Raw genomic sequence first — 17,974 nt, forward strand, 5'->3', positions numbered from 1 at the left:
AGAGACTTTTCACGAGGAGAGCTTACAGTAAATGTTACATCTTTTTGTATGAAAATATTTTGCAGCTGATGCATGAAGTGGCACATATATTATTAAAAGTAAAAGGCATAAAATAGCCTGATTGTTTAAGCTTAGAGTTTGTTTATGCTGCACTGTACATGATGTCGCCTCTCAGTCGCACAGAAACAAAGCGATTGCTTCAACTTAGAAGGAGGTTGTAACCTTAAAATGTGAAGTCGCGGTTGCAGTTTGATTTTCTTAAATTTAGAACCAAAAAAAACTCAACTTTCATTGACAGTTGACATCTGACTAAATTGTCATGTTTTCCACCAATATATTTCAAGTTTTAGCAACTTTACACGTAAAACAAACCAACCCACTTTTTTTTTAATTGCTCAGACTTGATTAAAAGTTGTTTGAATTAATGTAGACTTGATGTTTCAAATTGTTTTACTAGAGCTGACTTCCTACCTTCAGATTGAGTGAAAATCCTTTTTTAAAGGTGATTGCAAGTTGCAGATTACAGATTCAAACTGTTACACATAGTCACCTCTTACACTACACATTTCCCAATCATAGTCAGAGTAGTTTCAAGTCAGTCAATCACACCAAAGGTACCCCCACCCTTTTTTAATATATATATATATATATATATATATATATATTCTTTATTCAGCCATAATCACTACAACCTTTTGTCACTATAGGAAAGTGCTCTCAACAAATTTAATTGAAAATGTTTTGCGTGCGTGCGTGTGTGTTGCCATCACAGTCTTACATACCTGGAGAGCTGACCTCAGCTTGCAGACAGAAGTGTGACTGAGAGGGTTGACTGTCTGGTTTAAGCACCACGGACAGCTCCACTGTTACAGGGTCAATGTGTTGAATGCTTGGATTCTGACTGACCTTTAAATGAAAGGCACACTGACTTGATTCCTGTGAGAAAATTGGGAAACAGCTACATAAAAGGAACTGGAGCTGATGAAGAGATTTAGTCAGGGGTGTCAAACATATGGGCTGCAGGCCAAAACCGGTCTTCCAGGGGATCCAGTAAAGATGACCGAGCAAAGTGGAAGAAAACTTTTTAAATGAAGTATCGCTTTACTTTACTTGTTGGGGGAATGTTTAATAAGTGTAGCAGCTCTGTCAATGTAGCATGAGCGCACTGTGAGGGTGAATTATTACAGACATAAGTTTATAGAAACGTCAGGCTTTTGGAAACATTAACCTGAAGAGAGGGAGGATTTCAGAGTCTGGCAGACTTGGGCAGCCTGAATAAGACTAAACTTATGTTGAGCAACTTTAGTTGCAACTAAATTTGAAGAGAAATTTCACGGTTTTTTGAAAGATTTTAATTGTTTATATATTTTTATGCTGTCATTCAGTGTTCCGGGTCAGCTTCATGCAGCCCCTGCAAAAAAACGTGAGTTTGACATCCCTGATCTTAATGCAGATGTTGTTTTAAAGGTGTTTGCATCTTCATGGTCGCACGGTCATCTGCAGCAGCATCACCTGCCGGTTCTCGGTGGGGTGGGACTTGTTGATGTGCCTCGTGAGCCCCGGGGAGCTGAAGAACGTGGAGGGACAGTGCTTGCACGTGAAGATTTGCTGCTGCTCGTGGTCCGCCGTGCTGCTCTCTTCTCTGTGCGCGTGGAAAACGTCCGGTCTCCGTCCTCCCCCTCCTCCTCCTCCTCCCAGCGTCTCCGCCAGTAACTCGTCCCGCATTGCGTGCCACAGCCGGTGCTTGTCCCTGATTTCAACCGACGGAAAGCGCGCGCCGCACAGGTGGCACAGGAAAACCTGCTGACTCTGTCCGCCGCCGGGCTCGCGCGTCTGAACGTATGGAGGCGGAGACGCGCGCGCCGACATCTCGTGCGCGGCCAGGTGTTTCTTCAGGTAAGCCTGTCGGCGGAACTTCTTCCCGCAGTAGCGGCACTCGTACAGCTCCTCCTCCGGTAAGGACTGCACCGGGGGCAGCGGCTGCTGGAGCTGCGGCTCGTCGCTGAGCCGCAGCAGGCCGGACGGCGGGCTGTCCGCGGCTCGCGCCTGCGGCTGCAGCTCCAGACAGCCGTCCACCGGGCTCCGGTAGTGCGGGGAGGAGTCGTACAGAGGAGGCGCGAGGCTGTCGGGACTGTCCCGGGAGCGCGCGTGGAGCATCAGCAGGGACGGCTCGCGCCGGATCCTGGAGCTGTCCAGCGGCTCGTGGTGCTGGTTTGTGTTGACTCGCAGCAGCTCGTTCTCTTTGCCCTCCATCTCCACCGGCGGCCGCTCGTGCTGGCCGGACCCCCGCGCCTCCTTCAGGGGCTGGCTCTTGGCGGGGGGCTCTCCGGCCTGGTGGCTGACCGGACGGGGCTTGTGCCAGCGGCGGTGAGACGCCAGGTTGGCGGGACAGCTGAAGACTTTGTCGCACTCGGGGCAGCGGTACTCCACGCGCACGATGCGGGAGCACTTGTGCTGCGCGAGGGAGAAGGGGTCCGGGTACTCCTCCTTGCACAGCTGGCAGATGAACTCCCCCAGCGGCTGGTTCCCGGTGGGACCGGACGACTTCTCGCGCTGCCTCCTCAGCTCCGGACTCTCCTTCTTGATGCGCAGACCCAGAACCGGAGAGGTGGTGACCTCGTCTTCAAAGTTCAGCTTGCGGTTCACTTTGACCTTCTTTGTCGCGCCTCCCGCCGGCTGCTTGCCGTGCCTGCTGCCGTTCAGGCGGGGGTCCGCCTCGAGGAAGGCGCGCTTCCTTGCCGCGTGGTGCTGCTCCTGGTTCATGAGCGTGAGCGGTGGGAACAGGTGCAGGTGAGCCACGCGCGGCTCGTAGGTCTGCGCGTGGTGGTGGTGGTGGTGGTGGTGGTGGTGTCGGCCGCCGGTCGCGAGGAGCCGCTCGATCGAGGCGGACACCGACGTGGGCGTGGAGCTCACCAGCAGCGGCAGGTCCGGTAACTCCGGCGCCGGGGACGAGGTCAGACACCTGCCGGTGAACAGCGGGGGCTTTTCTCCTCCCTCGTGCTGCTCCAGCAGTCTCGTGCCGACCGGTTTGACGGGGCTGCAGGTGCTCGTTAAGGTCAGGTCGTGAGAAGGTGGAGGAGGCGGCGGCGGCGGCGGGAAGAAGCAGGAAAAGTCGTCGTCGGGACCCAAAACGTCCACCTCGCTCTCCGGTAGCTGCGCGCGCCGGTCCGCCTCCGCTTCCAGCGCGGACTCCACGTGCGGGCTCCACGCCTCCCTGACCCCGGATGAGTCCTCGCGGGACACCGGGAACTCTCCGCCGGGCGGCTGGAAGTGGAGACCGGCCAGCAGCGTGTCCGCCTCGGAGCTGTCACTCCCGCTCCGGTCAGCGTCACACGTGTCGGGTTTGTTGCCGCTCCGTGACCGGTAGCCTCTCCGGTTCCTCTTCACCAGGAATCCTCGAGGCATTGTGACGACCACAGTGCTCGGCGCTTGGCAGGCGGGAATAACAACAACTCTTGTCTCGAGCCCTCTTTGAAGTGACAGAGAGAAAGAGAGAGAGAGGCGCGCGCAGGTGTGACGACCACACGAGGGAGAGATGTCCTGCGTGTGTATCCCCATTTCTCTCTCTCTATCTCTCTCTCTCTCTCTCACACACACACACACACACACACACACACACACACACACACACACACACACACACACACACAATCACACTGACACTCAGAATGAGTCACTTAAAATTATTAGTCATTAGAATTATATGTCTAAAAGTTCTGGATTTTTTAAGACAATCAGTCATAGAATAAAATGTTCCATTCTTATTATTCAGTGCCTTTTAAAGCTATTATTCTTATTCATGTCTGATAAAATTAACAAAGATTCAACTTGATTAGAACATTGCTACAAGGTGCATTTTTCTTTTACGGAAAACATCTGGCTCCCAAAAATGATTTTTATTTTTTTTATCTCCAAATATTTAGTCTGTAAATTGTTTTTCTGCCAGACGTGAGAGTCATTTTTTGAAGTCATGCTTGCATGTAATGGAGAAGAAATATGTTCTTTGATTGCTCTCTATCAGAACCAAACTCAACAGCAAAAGGTCTCAATCTTTGTTCTCAGTCAGCCAGACAGCTCAAAGGAGTGACAAGGGTCCTTTTGTTACAATCATTATGACATTCTTAAAACCATTATTCGAATGGTTAAAACTTAAGCGTTTTTGAAGATTGTAGATTTGTAACATTATCAAAATGACATCTTCCATTTTCCTTAGACTGTGCCAGTGGAAGTGGTTTATTGTGTGAATAGTTCCTTTATGATAACTCATTTTAAACAGTTGATGTTCACACCTTTCCCTTGAGTCAATCAATTTAATCTCCACTTACATGCTCATGTTATATTTGGAGACTTTATTCTGTGTGGGAAGGCAGCAGCTGGTTTCAGCACCACTTTCTGGATTTCTGAGCAAACAACTTATTTGGCCCCTGAACTAAAATGTGTTTGACACACTTGCTCGAATTAATTCACAAAATGTCAAAGAAAACCTTAAAATCCTGTACTTTAACCACTGGATGGGATCAGGTGACAAAGACCAAACTGACGCGTCTTCAAGAGGAGGAGACTCTTTCAGGGTTTGAGGGACTCATCGTGGTTTCTCCCGGGGGAGAAACTCAGATACAGATCGCACATTTTTAAGGCTGCTAATGAGCGTCTCTCTGTCCCACTGGAGCGTCCTGCTGCCGCCGTGGGAAAACCACGGGAGAAACTTTCCCTCAGCGCGTTTGTGTGTGTATGTGCACGCGCGTGTGCGTCCGTGTGGTCCGTCGTGCATGCGTGGCGTTATCTTTCCAGCTGAACAGAGGCGTGGGGACAGAAGACACAGAGATTGTGATCCTGTGTGTGTGTGTGTGTGTGTGTGTGTGTGTGTGTGTGTTTGAATGACTATTCACACTCACCGCTTCCCTCGCTGGAAGCTGCTCTCGCTGATAAGAGATCGGAGGATATTCATCCATCCTTTCTTCCTTCTATCCATCCATCCATCCACCCCCTGCGGGCCAGGACCTCCTCCTCGCGGGCCAGGCGCTCGGTAGCTCGGCCAGCGGGCTCCGGCCAGCCGCCGTGGCCGCCTGGAAGTCAGTCAAGGCGGATGAGCGTGAGAAGGAGCTGCGAGGGCCGCTCGGGGAACAGAGGAGAGATTAGAGGTGGGCTGGGAGGAGGAGGAGGAGAGGCCAGTACCGCAATCTGATGAAGCACCCACCGTCACGATCATTCAGTTTGGCTTTTGCACCTTCAAGTTTTAGCTGAAACACATTTATTCATGCTGAATTTCCAAATAATAATAATTAAAAAAAAACTTAATGATCAGAGAATAAATCTCTCTTATTTACACATATAGGCCTAATTGAACTCCTTAAACTTAACAGAATACATTGGAGAAAGTTGAGGGAGCACGAGTTGATCCTAATGAAATCAAATCGAAATGATTAAGTATGAAATTTGCCAGATTTTTCGGGGAAGATTTCATTATTTGTGGGGCTCAGATACAGTTTCTACTGTAAATAGAGCCACATTTTTAGTTTTACTTACCTTTAAGCATTGAGCTGCTGAGTTGAGCAGCTGGACTGTCTTCTCTGGTCGTGACACAGACGTTTTTCATTCACAGTGTGTTGTGTTCATGCACAGGACACGGTGATATTCAAGGTTTGGATGAAACAAGATGTTACAGTGAGATGGAAGGAGCCGAGCAGGCAAAACAGAGTGAATATTCTCACCCTACCTCTAAAAGTATAGATTATAGGAGGCTGCAGGCCAGAGGACATGAAGTTGTGTGTGTGTGTGTGTGTGTGTGTGTGTGTGTGTGTGTGTGTGTGTGTGTGTGTGTGTGTGTGTGTTCTCGTATTTCTATCCTTGTTGGGGCCAAATGTCCCCACAAGGATAGCAAAACGTGGAACGACGTGCCTTGTGGGGACCTTTTTCCGGTCCTAAGTAGGAGAAACAGTGTTTTCTTGACCATGTTGTTGTTACTGAAAAAAGTAAAAGTGCAAAAACATTTCTTTAGGGTTAGGCTTTATTGTGGTGTGGGTTAGGGTTAGGGTAAGGGTCAGGGTTAGGGGCTAGACATGAATGGGAGTCAATGGACGGTCCCCACAAGGATAGAAATACAAGACTGGGCGTGTGTGTGTGTGTGTGTGTGTGTGTGTGTTTAGTTTGCATTGCATCAGTGGGCAGTGAGGTGGATAATCCTCCAGACTGCTGAAAATGACTCTATTGATTTGTGCTTCTCAGTCACAAGCAGCACAGTTTGCTTTAAGTAGCACAGTATTATAAACCTGTCTGTCTGTCTGTCTGTCTGTAGAGTTCACGTCTGAACATACAGGAACTGTTTTCACATGACAGCTTCTGTCATACCTGATGAGCTGTCTGGTATATTTCCATTTGAAGTAATAATTTTATCCTCAAATGTAATAATAAGGCTGTGGGGAGGCTTAATAATCACAATGACAGATATTTTTGAGGGTTATTTTTCTTTTCTAAGGTGAACATTAGTTTAAATTCTTCCCAATTGTTATAAATAGTTTCTGTTTTACACATAGGATCAATAGACTGTTGAGTTTACTGTTTCATGCCAGTTCATTGGGTCTTTAATCATAAACCAAACAGGGATATCAGCACAATTTCAGCTCCATTTGACACTATCTTGGATCAAGTGCATTTGTAAGATCGGCCAAAAGGTTTGGAACCCAGCTAAACAGGGAAACCGTCCAAAACAAACGCTTGACTTTCCTCCACAGGGCGGTGTGTCTCAGTAGAGACGGTCATCTGTCGCCATCTGCTGGTGGCTCTAAAACAAAGCGCAGCTGTCTCGGGAGTAGAAGGTCTTACAGGTTTGTAATAGAAGGTGACAGAAAAGTCAATGCCTGAAAGATTCAGAGATGCTTATATGACAAAAGCGAGGCCACCACTTTAATAACCAGCTGGTTTTAATGTTGTGGCCGATTCATGCACAATGAATTGTCTGATTGACAGCTCTCTGGCGCCCCCTGCTGTTGGTGATCATGTTTGTTGCTGAACCGCCACATGCAGTGGGTCATGTTTGGTCACCTGACCAGGTGAGTGTACAGTGCAGCTCTCACTTCCTGGTACACGGTGAGTCAGGAGCGCACGTGAACCGTCTGACTAATCGATTTATGTCAAGAAACTGGAAATGAATTCACCTGTTATACAGGCAATGATCACTTATCATTAGTCTAACATGCACAGGGATTGTAATGGTTCTTTTGCAACTGGTCATTTGAGAGCAATAAAAACTCATTGAGAATTTTTTCTGTTTATTGTTCCCTCAACAATGAAATGAAGTTTCCACTGGATAACACTGGAGGAATTTTTAAAAAAACAGTCTGCTCCAGAAAAGGGAAGTAGTGTCTGCTGACAGTAATGCCAATAACTCAGGAAAACAGACTCAGCAAATTTTACCAACATCAACAAAGCCAACACTGATCTCTCTCACGCACACGATCAAAACTGTGTGAAAAGTGAGGTGCAAAAGAAAGTTAGGTTTGTGCTCATTTTTAAAGCCAGTTTTTAAACTTCAGTGGCAGAACCTAAAAAGCGAGGTTTTGTTGAGTTTCCGCTGAAGCAGCGTCACATGACTTTTATCTGAATTTGATGGATTCATCCAGTGAATCTCTGGTGTTTCTGCTTGTAAAAGTCAGTACTGACATATTGAACTGCTCCATGTTTCCCTCAAAACCTGGCTAATGCATTTATAACTCGCACAATCCTGTTCTCAGACATGCAGAAGACGTTATTTTTCACTTATGACGTGAAACTCAGGTCTGGTGATTTTACAGAAATTTGATCCCACGCAGAGGACAGGATTGTAAAGAAAGGAGTGTCTCCAAGCGCGAAAGCTGATGGTGGAACCAAAAAAGGTTTTGACTAATAAATCAGTCTTGCGGAATCGTGACAGAGACAGAGAAGGGTATGTAAACCGAACACCATCGATTCAACCCCACCCTTCACTTCATTCTTCAACGACGCGCTACACCCTCACTTTGCATCTTGGTGGAGAGGTATTTACAGTGCCGCAGGAATATTAATCTGAACACACCTCTAGGTATTCAAGACTCGACTGTCACATACTTTTGTCCACTGTCACCTGGACTTAGCCCCACTGAACACTCACAAGTCAAACATTCCTGACATGACAGGAAGCCCGGAGGAACACATCATGCTGGGCTAATGTGGGATATCAGGTTTGACCAACCTTGTTGCCACAGCTCCCAATTCTGCTGAAAATACCAAGATGGTATGAAAACTGAGATTCAGAAAATCATGCTCTTCGTACAGATTTTGCCAACACGCCACCGATCCTATGTATTGTCCTTGGAATTTGTAAGAAAATCCCTCAGCTTACACCCAGGTCTTATCAATCTGTTTTGTCGTTTGAAATCATAATTTCAAACTAGAATGCATTCACTACTCAGGGTGTGGCAACAGGAAGCCTTTTGTAGTTCTGTGAATGAGACTGAATGCTTTGTTGCAGACAGATGCAGAATCTACTAGAAAAGAAACGGCAAATAAAAAGAGGAAGCAGGTAAACAGGTGGACAGTGAAAATTCCCCCGGTGCTGCTTCACTGTTCCCACTTTCTGTCTGAACAAGCTCAGCATGTCGTTTGATGAGTAAACTGCACGTGTGTGTGTGTGTGTGTGTGTGTGTGTGTGTGTGTGTGTGTGTGTGTGTGTGTGTGTGTGTGTTAATCCCGACTCAGGATGACTCAGTGTGCGCGGCACATGCCTCCTCATGTCCAGAATTCACAGGGATTCCCAACTGAAATGAGTGTGCGAATGTACGCAAATGTGCACAAATAGCACAGGTGTGGTTGCAGTTCAACACTCATGTGACTTTCTTATCCACCAGAGAAAAACGCCTCCTGAAATGTAGCAGTTAGAGAACACTCCCTTTGATTTGCTGCAGACATGAAGTGACTGGTTGCTCTGATGTACAGAAGACCAGAAGATAGCTTTGCTTCTTTATTACTCACTCAATTCGAAAACTGACTCAAGCATATGTGCATACATGTATTTATGTGTGCATCAACACACATAATATTAAGATATTATGTGATAGCAGCTGAGCAATTATGAATATTCAACTTCTTTCATAGTTTTGAATCAGAAATTAAATTATTTTCTATATAAAAAAAAGATGTGCAACCCAGGGTGGGTGTTACATAACATATGATGAAGCTCCACCTCTCCATATCAGTGAATACTGGAGGCTGGGAGCAGTGGCGGTCACTCCTGTTTCACTTCACTGCCTCCACTCCTCTGTTATGTGTCCTGTATATTCACGGTAACCAAGGCGAACCCTGAGCTGAGACATGACAATGCCAAGAATTATACCTAATAATTATCCGCCTGTTTGCTTTTACATAATTCATTCTGCTGCATTTGTCTCCAGAATACTCACAGGGCACACATTACTCACCACTATCATTGCAATTCAGTAAATGCCATGGCCGGGTAATCGAGGGAATGCTGATGACTCATACGAAGCCTGGAGAAAATACTCGAAGAAAGGAAGTTGAATTTCATTGTGCAATTGTGAAAACAAATTCCCTTAAAAAAAATAAAATCGTGTTTGCTTATTTTGTGCTTTCACCCTTATTTTTGTTGACATTCTTGGTCTTTTCAATAATGTATTCTTTGTGTCTTTTGAAATAATTTATTATCACACTTTAGTTTTTTCGTGTCTTATAATATTATCAGTTTTATGAGGGTTTTGTGTGGTTTTGACCAATTTACATGTCATCTCACATGATGATCATTTTTTGCAGATGGTTGCCTTCTATTTGTTATAATGTTTCTTTTTCTTATTTTTCATTTGTTATGTTTTTTTTGTAGTTTCGATATGTTTTTCTTTTTGGGGGCTTGTTGTTATCTGACTCTTTCAACACTGATTAAACCCATTCCTTTAGCTTAACAGTAACGATCTCTGTTTAGAAAAGCAGACAAAATGCTGTAAAATCACAATTAGCATTTTACTTTGAGCAATGAACCCTTTGTGTCCTTTCAGATGGACTGCAGCCACTTCCCTCAGTGTTTTTCCTTGATTCATCTGCATTATTCTGGCTCCAACACAAAGCTGTTTTTCACCCTGCCTTTAGACTGAGCAGTTTGCATTTGTAATAAGCTTAGCAGTCCAGCTCCTCTGTTAATCATTTATACAATGTATGAAACATGCTGCATGGGTGTGCATTTGAAGAGGCTGCCCTTATGTGAAGCGTGAGCTTCCTGATATGACTAGTCACACACAAAGACATACAGAACAATGTGAAGTAAAACAAGCCTGGAGTTTCCCTCAAGCCTCCAGAACATCAAGTCTGTCTATGTGGTTTTTAAAGGAACAAGTTTCACCCATGACCCTGGCCGGATCTACTTGAAGTACTTGTATTTTATCTGTGAAAAAAAAAAAATCTGCACGAGGTTAAATCACATGAGCAATTAATAACTCGAGTTGTTATATTCAGTCCATAAATTCTTCCATACTTTGACTTTTGTGCAGGAAAGTTTATACTTACTTGTTTAGTCTGTTTTAAACATTGTTATTGTGATTCAAAGTACCTCTGTCAATCTGCAATAGACAGCTACTGTGTACTGCACAAACAAAATACGTACACATATGTGCATACACATGAAACATATAATCATATGTTCTTATGTGTTTAGAACAATGCATTCCAAAACAAGTTAATGTTTTTGCATGCATCAGTTATTTATATAAAAAAATCAAATGCCAAAAGGTATACAAAAAAAAAAAAAAGTGTGTGATCAATTTTTTGGGGGTGCACGGTGTAGTAGTGGTAAATACTGTTGCCTGACAGCAGAAGTGTCCTCAGTTGAAGTGCGGCCTTGGGGGCCCTCCTGTGCATGACTTTGCTTCAACAGACCAAAAACACACGTGGGTGTAAAATTGTTCGGATATGATGGATGACCAATCTGTCCAGGACGTACCCTAGCTTTCCTAAAATACAAAAAGAGTTCCCACATGTTCTGTTCCAACACCAAGACTGCTGAAGAACACACACATGCGCACGCACACACCTACCATCCTGCAGCTGTGGGTTTACACGGGCCATACAGAGCTGCAGTTCTCATGTTTTTCTGTATTTCCTGACCTCCTCTTGTACATTGGTAAATCTATTGAGATGGATGTTTACCCCTCCATCCACGACAGCTGTAAACCACAACAGGCATGCGAAGTCTGCGTTTATTTTTTACTCTAGGAGGGAAATAAAATCTGCCTGAGCTATCAGGTTGTGCATCACAACATTTCAGAGATGAGCCATTTTTCCTTGTCAGTCCACTACTGATATATTTACATAACAGGTTAGTCTATTATAAACTACTGGCTGCTCTTTTAGATGAATTAAACTCTGAGATTTCTTTTACACAAATATCTGCTTTGTTCTATATTTCATAGTAAATAACTAACTGCTGTGTATGTTAGTTTAGGATGCTCTCCGAAGGTTTTCCATTAAGCATGTATTTCATTCGCCACATGCTTTCAAACAAAACAAGCAGACAAAGGATCAGCCTTACCTGTAATTTGTTCACAAATGTTAAACTGGAACCTTTGTTTTGTTTGTTTAGGCTACTGTTTTATTGGTTACATTAACACTCTGGAAAAAAGTTGAGAGATACAAAGACGGGTTTCCTGAAACAGAAGTGTTATTCTGCATTTTATTAGATTCTTATTAAGTAAGATTATCTCCTGTTGGGCTGTACCTGTATTCTCAAGGTGAGGGGTTGCCAGATTTTATTCAGTCGTTGGAGTCTATCTCTTAGGAAGCATCAAGTTCTTTCTAAATGGAGAGTATTAGTTATGCCCTCTAACTACATCCTCAATGATGACACACTTGTACTCTTTCATACTGTGGGAATCAGTTTTTTGCTATTGTGAGACAATAAGAGATAAAATACGGTTGCACTTTGCTTAATTTCCTGAAGGTTTCTCTGCTCCATGGCCTCAGACAAGAGTAAATCCTCAGGCGCATTGTGTAACTATGCATGGTATTGCAACAGGGCTTTTGCAGATGCTTCTGGATAAATATTGTGTAATTTTCTTTCTGGAAAGTGAAGCATTTGTATAATTTTAATTAGAACTAGACAATGTCTTGCATTGTGTGAACAGGTAAAAATATTCTCAAGGGCTCTGTCCCACAGACCATCTGTGATCAATTCACCAAATTCTTTCTCCTTTTTGCGTCTATGTGTGTGAGCAGGAGGGGAACGCTTTGAATACACTTTACATCACTGAAATGTCTCGATGCGTTGCCAAATTTATATTTTTCAACTCAAATTGTGGTCACTTGAATATAGAGTAAATTGAAAAATATATCACTTTATCTCACATTTCTTTGGATCTGTATGTACGTGGTTGCTCACGTTCACTTGTGATTGCTTCCTCTTCCAGGCTGAAGCATTGTTTGTGTCACTTTCAGGTCATTCTGTTACAGCAGGGTTTATTTTGTTTCTATCTTGGGCTGTGTACAATTTGTGGGCCTCATGCAGAGACGCCGTGTTTATATGGGCTGGGCCCCTCTGCTTGTTTGCACCTATTAGTGAGTTATTTAAAAACAAATAAAAAAAAGAATGATTACTGCATGTTGAGCAACTGTTGCATTGTGTAAAGGTTGCACTGAATGTGCAGAAGATGTAACCCGGCCTGCAACCTTAAATTGCCCTCTCGGTGACAAACTGAGGAGCGTATTTATATGTGTCTGAACAGAAATCCCCTCTTGGAGCCAGCGATCTGCACGCTGTGTTATTCTAAGTGACAGTTGTGGAAATCCCCCACCTAGCTCTAAGCTCCGCCCCTCCGGAGCGCCTTTACAGACCGCTGCTCTCAGCTCCGTCTGGATACAACCGAGCGCACCTCATCTCCGAGCACCGGGACTCCTCATGGACCTGCACCGGACCAGTATATTAAACCAAATGGATTACGGCCGGGAGGCTAATAAAGACGGGAAGGCGGTCCAGCCGACGGACGAGCGGCTGGACAGCGGTTTGGACTCGCTCAAGGAGGAGGAGTACCAGGCTGTGGCCGCCGAGATCCTCCGGCTCCAGCTGGAGAGCGAGCCGCCGCGGCGCACACAAGCCGGGGCCGCGGCCGGGGAGCTGCACGACTGGCAGACCCAGACCACGGAGGAGGGAGACACGTAAGTTCGAGCAAGGAGTGCCGCGGTTCTCGTGGGGGGTGCAGACGTGCTGGCGGTGCGGGTCGAGCAGGGCCCCCAGCTCGGCTCTCCGGGGGTAATTTGACGCCTTTTCCTGTGGGGAATGTCTTCCTGGAGCCCGGCGGTACAATGCTCAAGGCCCGGGCCTCGCTCCGGTTTAAAGCCCCCCTCCCCCGGTTCATTAGAGTGTTCGCAGCCCCTTGCTGAGCCGTCCGGGGTGATACCGGGCCCGGCTGTGGTCGAACCCGGCTTTGTCGGACGTAAACAAAAGGCCATTATCAGCGGAGGATCTATTATGGCCGCGGGTCAGATCGGGAAAGTCCCGGGCGCGCCGCCAACATATCCCAGCGAAGCGCGTTCCCGTGAAGCGAAAAGGAACGGGGGAGAAAAAAAAACCTCGGGAAAAAAGTACATTGGAGTCAACAAATGTAACTTTGCAAAGCATGTGTGTGAGGTTCAGTGGCGCATCCTGTTACAACACGAAATGGAAAAACCTATAAACGACGCCAATAGGTTCATTTTTCCTAATTCCAACATTGTTCCTCCGCAAAGAAATGTAGTTCCCAGTTTGTTAGTTCGCACAGCTCAAAATATCCTTTCAAGTTTAACACCCTATCGTGAACTTGATTATCATAGCTATTTATATTAGTGGCAGGTGCGGTGGTTACAAAAAAAAAAAAAAAAACTAAAAGCACACAAAAAACTCAATTATATTTGTTTTTTGGGGGAGGGGGATACCAGCTGGGAAATTCCCATTTCCCACTCTGGAACTTTCAGGCTAAAGTGAACAAATGTGTTCATCAAACATCTGCAAATAAAGGACAAACAGCATATAAGGTTACAGGTGAAGTCAGTATCTTTCATACAGTTTAATAGTGCTGCTGCTGTTTTTGTTATGAATATACTTTTTTTTTTTATGGAAAGACACACATGCTCTCACATTAGTTGATATTACAATGAAACTTACCAAGTGGGAAATTCCAGGTTTAAAAGCATTGAGATGTATTTTTCCCTCAGGAATGTTGAAGCTTTAACACTTCACAGATAACCTTAAACTGACCATACAAATGTCTAAAATTTAAACCAGTTTTAAAACCATTCGATCTGTGTTTTTGTAATAATTACTCCAAAAAACAAATAACAGTAAAGTAATTTTAATGGACATTGTACTCTTTGTATTTTACGCTTCAGCAATGTTTTGGTGTCATGCTTTAAGTACTATGTGGAATGATAGCTGGAAATACCCACGTCTGAATTCCTCCATTGGTGGCTATTGTTCCTGTCATAATCACTGTGATTATCTTCACTCATCAGTTGACCTCATTTGCACAAACTTGGCTTTAATTATTATGACCTGAAGGTTGGGATTTCCTGATGCAGATGAGTGAAGAATGAAATCATTTTAGTCTTCCTGAAAAAAAAGAGCAGGAATGCTTACAGCCAGCCACTAGCTGTTGGGCTTTAGCGGATGAAGTACATCCCCAGTCTTTTGAAAAGCTTCCAGAACCAGCTGTTACACTTTTCAGTTATTTGCAGCGGTGTGATGTCATTTGAAACATATTTAAAGTTTTTCATTATGGCTGTGTAGTAAAAGGTTTTCTGGCTGCTCTCTCGACAGTTTGCTTCACTTGGCCATCATCCATGAGGCGAAGGACTACATCAAACAAATGATCGAGCTGTCTAGGAACACAGACTTCCTCAACACACAGAACGACCTGAGACAGGTATGCAAATTCTCTCTTTGTTTGCCTCAATCTGTCAGTGTCCCCTCCTTTTTTTTTTTTAAAAATCCAGTTTGCTCTGGGGTTTTTTTTAACTATCTTCTCTCCCTCTCCCAGACTCCTTTGCATTTAGCCGTGATCACGAACCAGCCGGACGTGTGTCACTGTCTCCTGGCGTCTGGCTGCGACCCCACGCTGGTGGACAACAGCGGGGACACGCCTCTGCACATCGCCTGTCGCCACGGGAACCTGCGCTGCTTCAGCGTCCTCACACAGAGCTGCCGGCCGGAGCATCTACACACGGCGATGGCGGCGTGCAACTACAACGGTAACTTCAATGAGGCCGCTCGTCTGCTGTGGGCGATTTAAAAAAAGAAAACAACAAAAAAAAAAAAAACGCTGCGTTTTTGTAAGATTAGGCAACTTGAAGGATTAATTGGTCGGAGTTGTTGAGGGTATTTTCCAGACGCGACACTGAATGACCCACTGTTGCTTTTTAACTACTGTTTAGAAAGAGGGATTTGAGTCGCTCATTATCCTCCAGTCCTGTAAAGAGAAAGGAAACATTTCAGTAAGCGAGGGGAAATACCCTGCTTTTGCGCTCGCAGTCTGGCTGAAACCCACGTATTACACAGCACTTAATGTTAGATACAAAGGCCTCAAATAGAAGGGATCGTCTCCTCTACTTTTAGACTTGTGTATAAACATGTTTATCCTAACAGGCGATGACTGCAGATAAAATGAAGTAATTGTGTCTTTCTTTTTTTAAGGCAATCTCGGGGAAGTTAGGTTGTTTTTCTAAATTTTAGTAAATATTTCAGTTGGATGCGGGATTATGAACATCTTGGAATTCAGGATGAGTCATCAGATATGGGAAAGTTTTACAAAAATTACAAAAATTGGGAAAATCTTTGTTGTTTATTGAGGCTTTTTTCCCATCAGTTTTTTTGATCATTTTGGGTAACATTTTTTTCCACCTCTGTTTAGGTCAAAACTGCCTCCATCTGGCATCAGTTCATGGTTTCCTCTCACTGGTGGAGAAAATGGTGGATCTAGGAGCGGACATCAATGCGAAGGTAAAAACCACAAGCTTTTCTTATTGTGGCATCCTGGTTAAAAAAAACAAGACCTCCGTGTTTTTAACCCTCTCTCCCCCATCCGTGTCCGTCCAGGAGCAGCATAACGGCCGCGGCGCTCTTCATCTGGCGGTGGACCAGCAGAACCTCTCCCTGGTCAAGCTGCTGCTGCATAAAGGAGCGGACCCCAATCTCCTGACGTCCGGGGGCCACACCCCCTACCATCTCACCTACGGCTTCGACAGCAGCAGCATCAGGGAGGCGCTGCACTCCGTCACCCGCCCCGAGCTGCGCGAGCTGCCCGACAGCGAGTCGGACGACAGCGAAGAGGAGGAGGAGGAGGAGCAGGCGTCCGACGAGGAGGTGCGTCAGGGAGCAGCAGTGCAACTCGGCTAAATGAGAGACTTCCTGGCCGTTGTCTAACTTCTGATCTGTTTGTCCGCAGGTGGGTTACGATGACATTCAGTGGAACGGTCATTAGCGCGGAGCCCCGGAAGAATGACGATGAAGGACAAATCGGCCCGGCACGCTCCTGGCCCGCCGGGCGGGCGGATGAGGCAGCGAGGGTGTGACTCCTGCCGCGACGAGGCAGGCAGGCGAGCGGGCGGCTGCGACGAAGAAACAGACTGACGGCCCGGAGGGCAACGGCTCGATGACACACGGCGCCATGTCTGTGTTTGAGGATCGCTTGTATTCTGTAGACCCTGCTACTCATTGTCATAGAAAATGCTCCATTGTATGATATTGTAAATGCTGTGTATACAAAAGATGTATTTTTTATGGAAGCTGTGAATGTGTACAGTTGAGCAGGTTGTATATGTTAGACAGCTAACAGTTCCAGCACACTCCAGTTAAATTAAAACACTCATATTTAACGGCGATTACTGATCTTTGTGTGAATGTTTTGGGGGGTGAATTCGATGGCAACCCAAGAAGAATGCTTACACAGGAATACGTGTACATGTATAGATGCCACAGCGTTGAAAATACAGCAGTGTGAAAATGTGACTGAGCCCAAGATGATAGGAGCAGCTCCTGATAATATCAAGAAATCACTGAAAACACATGTCAAACATCGAACAACAGGGAGTCTTGTCAGACTGAATTAGTGTGTCTCTACCGCTCTTGTTGGCTTCAGTGCAAAAACAAAAGGAGCAGCAGAATCTGTAAAGGAAACTGGCAAGCCTAGAAGTTCATGGCGACAATGAGAGTCTGTCGAGACTTCAAGAAACACAAAGGAAACATTCCTTAAATATTACTGTACCTTTTGAAGATATTTGTATAAAGAGATAACTCATTAAGTCAACAATAAAGCAAGATCTTTCAACAGCTATGATTCAGTATCAGACATGTCACGCATGGATCATAAAAATAATAGATTTTTTTTAAAAAAACTTTGGCAAAACACCAGTTGTGCGGAGTGTCGCAGAGCTTTTAAATGTAATGATCCAGAGTCTGGTCAAATGCCAAGGTTCCTTCAGCTGTGTGTGTGTGTGTGTTTGTGTGAAATGAGACTGTTGAATGAAGAGGGTCAGGAAATTCCCAGGAAGGGGGAGCCTCAGCTGTTTGCAGCATTCCTGCTCCTCCCCCCAAAGAAGGGAATCTTTGCTGAATAACTCAAGACAAGCAATGTGGGGGGAGAAAGAAAAAAACTACAAATTCAGCATCATTCAAATAATAATGACTCTCAAAAATGTGAACGCTGAATTGGTGTTTTAACAAAGTCCTTATTTGGTGAGAAGTTCACATCAGTGTTTTGTGCAGTTCATGCGTGGTGGCAGCAGCCCTGGGTAAACATGGTGACTGCAGAAGTCGTCCAACTCCAGGTTCAAGACGTGCCGTGCTGCGCTGGTAGCTTCCCCACACCTCTCATCGTCTGCTCAGCTCACACTCATCGGCCTGAAGCTGTGGAGCTGAGCTGTGTGACACGCCAGCCAGTCTGGAGCCGCTTGTGTGACATGTGAGGGACTGATGAGAGTGACTTTCCAGGGCCGA

The 17,974-nt window shown here is 45.3% G+C and overlaps 2 protein-coding genes across 2 annotated transcripts; one reads left to right on the plus strand and one right to left on the minus strand.

Annotated features, from left to right (window-relative positions):
* Window positions 1–1,429: 1,429 nt before the first annotated feature.
* Window positions 1,430–3,423, minus strand: LOC115406853 (insulinoma-associated protein 2-like). Its single transcript, XM_030117096.1, has one exon. The coding sequence runs from the start codon at window positions 3,403–3,405 to the stop codon at window positions 1,480–1,482; it is 1,926 nt and encodes a 641-aa protein (XP_029972956.1). The 5' UTR covers window positions 3,406–3,423; the 3' UTR covers window positions 1,430–1,479.
* Window positions 3,424–12,848: 9,425 nt separating this feature from the next.
* On the plus strand, window positions 12,849–16,860 carry LOC115407005 (NF-kappa-B inhibitor alpha-like). The gene is made up of 6 exons (XM_030117313.1): window positions 12,849–13,164; window positions 14,801–14,906; window positions 15,021–15,231; window positions 15,891–15,979; window positions 16,076–16,342; window positions 16,425–16,860. The coding sequence occupies exons 1-6, from the start codon at window positions 12,908–12,910 to the stop codon at window positions 16,458–16,460; spliced, it is 966 nt and encodes a 321-aa protein (XP_029973173.1). The 5' UTR covers window positions 12,849–12,907; the 3' UTR covers window positions 16,461–16,860.
* The last annotated feature ends 1,114 nt before the right edge of the window (window positions 16,861–17,974 follow it).

The sequence above is a fragment of the Salarias fasciatus genome, chromosome 19 (assembly GCF_902148845.1).
Source record: "Salarias fasciatus chromosome 19, fSalaFa1.1, whole genome shotgun sequence".
Classification (NCBI taxonomy): domain Eukaryota; kingdom Metazoa; phylum Chordata; class Actinopteri; order Blenniiformes; family Blenniidae; genus Salarias; species Salarias fasciatus.